This window comes from Elaeis guineensis, chromosome 12 (genome assembly GCF_000442705.2).
Source record: "Elaeis guineensis isolate ETL-2024a chromosome 12, EG11, whole genome shotgun sequence".
In the NCBI taxonomy this organism is placed as follows: Eukaryota; Viridiplantae; Streptophyta; class Magnoliopsida; order Arecales; family Arecaceae; genus Elaeis; species Elaeis guineensis.
Genome location: NC_026004.2, coordinates 434,936 through 441,520, shown reverse-complemented (window position 1 = coordinate 441,520; position 6,585 = coordinate 434,936). Strand labels below are relative to the sequence as shown.

Below are 6,585 nucleotides of genomic sequence, written 5' to 3'. Positions count from 1 at the left end.
GTATTTTATACCCAACAGTAACCATGACATCCAAATTGCTAGAAAATTTAGCTAACCCTTAAGTTCCATTGAAAATATTTTTGCTCGATGGAATTTTTTTTTCCTTCTTCATAAAATTGATATGTATTTGAAGCTTGAGAAGGTATTGTAGATGTAGGCCGATGCAATCCCTGAACTCGCCATCAATTCTTATAGGTATAGGCGACTTCTCTAGTGATATCTAGATGGCATGGTTCAAAGTACCTTGGAGCCATGTTCTCAAACATTTGACAAACAAATGGAGGGAAAGAATGAGGAATCCAAAACCAGAGAAGAAAGAGGAGGAAGTAAAATGAAAACAAAATTAAAGCCCTTTTGAAAGATGTTTCCATCCCGCAATAGCTAGAAGCTTTATGTCAATGGATTGGGGTTAATAATACAGTCATTAAGCAGCTATCGATTTTCTCGGCATAAGTTCCTAGGTTTTTCAGGTATTTAACCAATTTAAATTCTCCTAAAACGGGGCATACGTTTACCTAAAATTTATATACATAGCCAGGCGACAAATAAGTGGCTGAAACTTTACCATGAAGTCATAATTAAGGAATTCATGTTGGCATAGATCAATCTGGCCATGGTAACATGCATTCATCCTAAGATCGATTAACATTTATGGGGACAAACTGGAGATTGAAAGTAAGCATGCGAGTGGTGAAGCGATTGTAGGAACTAATTGAATATTAACGGGTTATTCGGGAGCATAGCCTTTAAAAGTCAGTGGGCAGTTGTTTAATTATAATTCATTTTTTTATAGTTATTGAGTTTAGAAGGGAGAGAAGCGGCAATCGAAGATGTAAACAGATTTTCTGCAAAGAGCTAGTTTTCATAAAATAAAATTTCTATGAACCTCTTGTATCCCGATTCTTCTTCTTCTATCTTGAAGATTCCCTTTCTCTCACACTCAAATTATCTCTTATTTGTTTGTTTCGCTTGCCCATGATAATGAATTATTAATGGTCTTTTTACGTGGTTTGTTGGGTTATCCTTGCTCCAGTAGAAATTTGTGCAAGTCCTCTTTTCGAGACAAGACTGAATCACGTCTTCTAATGGATCGAGAATCGATGCGTTCAATCTAGCAAGCCAGCAATCCAAAGATTAGTATTTTAGATTCCTGAAAAACGCATGCAAATTTTACATTTGAACAGGAAGAAATTTGGGCATGGACATCTGAAGCCAGGAAAAAGAAACGCAGCGCTGTAGAAAAGAACCCACGAGGAAGGTGTGACCGAGCTGAATTTGTCTACACTTACTTTCAGGCAGTTATTGTTCATTTTTCTAAGGGTTTGCTCATCGCCATTTTATTAACAAGATAAATATTTAGAAAATAAAGAATCCAGGATCTAGGACGGGCCTTGAACAAGGACCACTGAATTCTGTGCAACCCGTGCACGTAGGAGAACGAGAACGACGCCTCATCTCATATCCTCAAGAACAGCATTCATTTAGGTGGTTTGAACACGTCAAATTAGGTGACACGTACTGCAGCGGCACATGGCACATGCCAGTAATTTTAGCTTTCACGGGCTTGTAGATTTAGCACGTTAAATTCCAAAACCGAAGGCTCAGTTCTCGCGGTAATTTATCCCCCTTGGAAACAACATTGTTGTTTTACAAAATAACACACCAACGCATCCAAGTTATTAGGTAATCTGATCGCCGAAAGGTTCATACATTGTCTCTGTCTTTTATCTTTCCAATCATGGAGAAAATATACGTTGCAACGGTGATACCATATCACCGTTGTAACAAATTAATAAAAAATTAAAAAAATAATAAAATAATATAAGATATTATTTATGAAAATCAATACGATACATAATAATTGATAAAAATATAAAAATTTTTATTAATTTATTATATATTTAATATGATATCATCATTACAATAAATATTTTTTCCCAATCATAAAACCAAAATACCAGCAGAGAGATTAATAAAGCAACGTCACACAGTTTAGCGACACGAAAACTTCCTTCGCAACCTGTTTGTTTTTGAAGTCGTCCCATCATGCCATCATGTAAACCGCTGGATCCCGCCTTTTTTTTAATAAAAAAAAAAAAGGCGCACACACACGTGCACATCGCCGCTGAGAGCTAGTTAATTATATAGATCAAGGGCACCAGGCAGCAGTATTGCTGATTAATGAGAAAGAGAGGGAAAAAAAAAAAAAAACAAATTAAATGGACGTATAATCAAACCATTTATAGTGTTCCTAGTAATCAATCGACTGCAAAAAGAATTCAATACACCAAGCTCCATTACCAAACTAGACCCCGTTCTAGGACTCATTTTCCCCTACTTCCTTCTAAACTATGGCTCAATCTAAAATCATCTCTTCCCTCTGCTTCGTGTCTCAGCTACCTAATCATGGTGGGTCGCCTATCACTCCTCTTATCTCTCCCTTCCTTCATCTCCCTCCTCTGTACAAAAATAAAAAATATATATTTAAAAAGAAAAAACTAATGAACCAAGCCGACTCTGGAACTAAAAGGAAAAGAAAGAAATTCAAAAAAATAAAATAAAGAGAGGAAATTCGCACAAACCACAGTTAATGTGGCTCATCCTCCTTCCCCACCCCTTCGCGGCCCCCCGCCCCCACCTCTCTCTCTCTCTCACCCCCTCATCCGAATGTAAGCAAGGAGATCGCAGCTGTCCCTGGCGGCAGACTCGGGCGACAGCATCCCAGCGGCAGCAGTACTCTGGCTGGATTTGATCCGCAACTCGACCACCTTTTTGTGAGAATTGGAGTGGAGGGAGGGGACGAAGGTAGGGCTGGCGGCCGGGCGGTATTCGGGGAAGAGCCTTCCCGACTTGTAGCGGACCCCGCAGGCATTGCAGAGGGTCTTGGGCCCCATCGGCCCCGCCCTCCACTGCGGGGTCTTCTGGATCTCGCAATGCATGCACTTCCTCACCGGCGGCGGTTGCGAACCCGCCTCGTCTCCTCCGGCTGCAATAGCAGCGAAACTCTTCTTCTTTTTCTTCTTCTTCATCGGAGCAGGAACGGGATTGGACTCGCCGAGGCTCTCGGGATCGGAAGAGGAGCCGGAGGAAGGGGGGAGGAAGGGGATGGTGACGTGGGGGCGGGCGGAGAAGGCGGCGGGACGGGGGCGCTTGCTGCGAGCACGGGCGGGGACCACCAGGGCGGGCTCCGGATGGCTGATGGGAGGCGCTTCGAGCGCCCGTGCGCCGCTGCTTCCTCCACCGGTGCCGGAGCAGGAGGAGGAAGATGAGGAGAACGATAAGGAGGAGGATGAGGAGGAGCCACCTCCGCCGCTGCCGCCACTGCTCAGGCTGTTGCGCTCTAAGACGGAAACAGGGCTGGAGGTGCGAAAGAGTGAGTCCTCCTTGCTGTTGTTGGCGCCCAAGGTGGGAGCGGTGGGGGCAGCCGTGCATTGGGGAAGGTCGAGAGTGAAGGAATCATTGTCGTCGAAGAAATTGGACACCCACTCCAGTTGGGTGATGTCTAGGTTGTCGCACTGCATGTCAACAAAACATGATTTGTAACGAAGAGAAGAAAGAGGGGTGAAAACCAGCACGTAAGAACACAAACTGAGTTATTAAATTGAATCTGAGAGTTAACTTTGTCCCAACCTTATAAGTATATATTCGTATCTAGTAAAAATTTATTGCTAAAAACAACAATCATTGCCGCTACGTAAGCGATTTATATAAAGCGTCCTATACAATAACTTCTTCTTAAAAATATTATATTAATTATGGCTAAAATTAAATAAATTAAAAAAGAGATGGTACAGACAGCCTAAAGAAAAAAAGATATATATTTTTCTTTTGTTGATTTTTGTTTATGTCTTACCATGTCTTTAACCCGCAAGCAAGTTATTTATGTTTGGACATTCGAGAGTGTGTGTAGGGTAAATTAATGAATTATTACCATATGCAAGTCTAAGATATAAAAGGAACAGCAATGGTCAAGTCAGATTTTTTTTTTTTTTGATAAATGGTCAAGTAGGAGCTTGAGTGTCGGTGCGACGCAGCATAGGTAGAAAGAAGATGCGGGTTCCACACTCGAAAGCATCGTACCTACGTCTACAACCCACCCTTCTCTAGAAAGAAGGTACTGTTTGTGACGTCAATTTTCCATCATAAAAGTATATATCGATGGAAGACATCTAACACACCTACTTGAACATTCGAGTTCCCACCGTCCGGCCCATGGGAACACACCAGCCAGAGTGCGAGGGGTGTCGGTCTGGGTGCTGCATTGAACGGGTACTTTAGATATTTCTATTATATATCAAGATGGTCACACCAAATGTGCGAGCCCTCCGCGAACCGCACAAAGCCTGCACGGTAGATGGTGGGTGGAGGCAGGATGAGTGGGACCGTTGGGGCCCGGGAGGACTGCTAATAATCTCCTCTATCTATCTACCTTTTATGATTTAAATTAATTAATTAATTAATTAATTAATTAATTATGATGAGGATGAAATAGTAAAGTAATCGAGCGAAAAAGCTAAAAGACCACGAAACTTACCGGACCGAGCTCTCCCACCTCCCGGTCGCCGCTACCGGCGACACCAGCAGAGCCATTGCTGTAGTGCCCTCCGCCGCCGCCCAGCAGGCCATCGGCCTCAAAGGGAGGGAGCAGCGGGGCGAAAGACGGAGCGGGGGCGGGCCCACCGTGGGGGTCCACCATCCCGAGCACGTCATCATCGTTGGGGAAGTCCAGCAAGTCGTCGATGTGATCGAAGAGACCACCGCACATCACGTCCAACGGCTCGGCCATCGCGTCATCCACGTACTTCTTCATCGCCGTCGCCATTCCACCCACCAACCTTGAAAATAAATCACACAAGAAGAAGAGAAAATGAATCAAGCAGTAAATCATGTTTTGCGCCAAACATCTACCTATCCATATATACACCAACATTACAGAGATGCGTATGAGTATGTATGGAAAGAAATTCTGGCGTATACTTCCCGAGATTTTGAGTTGTTTCATTAACATTTTTCGTGCACGTAGCACGGCGAATCGCAGAGCCACAGCAGCTAAGGACTCCGTTTTCGGCAAAATAAGCGATTTTTACAGCGGAGATATGCTCAGCTTTTCCCGCAGCTTAAAAATTAATTAACCTCGCGCGGGTCGTACGCGGTGGACAACTATCGCTTGGAACGCGTCATCAATAATTACAGCGGCTTTAAATCTCAGGAGATCAATTTTGAAAGGATTGATTTACCCTAACATAACTGGACTTTTTCCTCTTTTTTTTCCCTCTTGAGTAAAACTTGGAAGTACTAATTAAATCATCAGTGTCTAGCCTGCGACGATCACCATCTGGTGAGCGGTGATGCAGCGTGTAGGGCCAGCGAGAGCCTAGGGAGGAAGAAGAGGAGATCTCCCCTCCTTCAGTTGCCGTCTGCTCTGCCCGAAAAGTGTGGGAAGTCAAACGAAACAACCGATCGGTTTCATGAGAGTCTATTCCTCCCTTCTTTTCGTATTAATTTTTTTAAAAAAAGCAAAAATAAATAAAAAGAATTGGGCCCAAAAAAAAAAAAAAAAAAAAATCCTTTCATATAGAATTGAGCATGTGAAATGCAAGGCATCTTCCCAAATTCAAAAATGCGAGACTCGGAAAAATTCTATTAAAAAAAAGAAAAAAGAAAAAGGATCAAGCTTTTGAAACAAAAATTCAAGAAGTTGAAGGCGATTTTGTCGTGAAGAATTGAAGAATTGGATAAGAAACAAACAGAGAAATGGTGGATACCTTTTACTTCCGGTTCGAATCGAGTACGCTCGACCTTGATTCGAGAGCAGCAGCTTCAATTCAAAGCAGGCCAGGAGACTCGAGCCAACATCAATGATAATAAGAGTAGAAAAGAAAAACCAACTCCACCACTAACACCTAATTGCATAAGACAGAGGAGAAACAGGGAGGCCTTTGGATCAACTCCTGAGGACTAAGGATGGGAGCCAAATCACCGCGCGAGAATGCTAGAATTCGAAGCAACTGAAGCGAAATTGAACGAAGGAGAGATGGGATGGGGGAAGCCTGGAAGATGGACTGATGGTCTTCACTTTCTGGATTCCGCGGCCTGGCGGTCCATAATTGAACAACAGCAGCAACAGCACCGGAGACAAATTAACGAGAAAAGAAGGCAATTCCTTGTGTGCTGTCTACAATTCCATTGTGGAGGGCGAGCCCAAGTGGAGGCAGCCAGAAACCGGAGCTAGCAGAATATGGAGACGGAGAAAGAAAGTGAAGGGGTGGGAAGTAAATAAAAAGATAGGAAAGGAGTGGGGTGGTGAGGGAGCCAGTGAAGGGGAAATGGGTTGGGGAGAATGACAGTGTGGGCGGGGGGCAAATGGGGAAAGGCCTTAAAAAAGAGCTCGAGAAGCGAACGTGAGGAGGCGAAGTTGAAGTTTGGGGAGCTCCCACTACTAGTACAGCTCCGCGTCTTCTTCCCATCTCGTCAAAATCCCAGCTGGTATTACTACCGCTACGGTAGGTAAGCCTGCCTCTCTCATTGCTAGCTGTCATCGAATCCCCACTGTCGTGAAGTTGAAGTCTTCCTCTCGGGTGTAGG

General features: G+C 43.7%; 1 protein-coding gene across 1 annotated transcript; it reads right to left on the bottom strand.

Annotated features, from left to right (window-relative positions):
* Nucleotides 1-2,220: 2,220 nt before the first annotated feature.
* LOC105055662 (uncharacterized) lies at nucleotides 2,221-6,371 on the bottom strand. The gene is made up of 3 exons (XM_010937571.4): nucleotides 5,766-6,371; nucleotides 4,535-4,835; nucleotides 2,221-3,515 (listed from the first exon to the last, which is right to left on the bottom strand). Exons 2-3 carry the CDS (start codon nucleotides 4,820-4,822, stop codon nucleotides 2,652-2,654), a joined length of 1,152 nt encoding a protein of 383 aa, XP_010935873.2. The 5' UTR covers nucleotides 4,823-4,835; nucleotides 5,766-6,371; the 3' UTR covers nucleotides 2,221-2,651.
* Nucleotides 6,372-6,585: the final 214 nt, after the last annotated feature.

What these genes read in the sequence shown, in the direction of transcription:
- LOC105055662 (XM_010937571.4), bottom strand. Translation starts at nt 4,822, where the DNA reads ATGGCGACGGCGATGAAGAAGTACGTGGATGACGCGATGGCCGAGCCG. An exon ending in AGGTGGGAGAGCTCGGTCCG is followed by an intron (nt 3,516 to 4,534) that starts GTAAGTTTCGTG and finishes GTTGACATGCAG; the next exon opens with TGCGACAACCTAGACATCAC.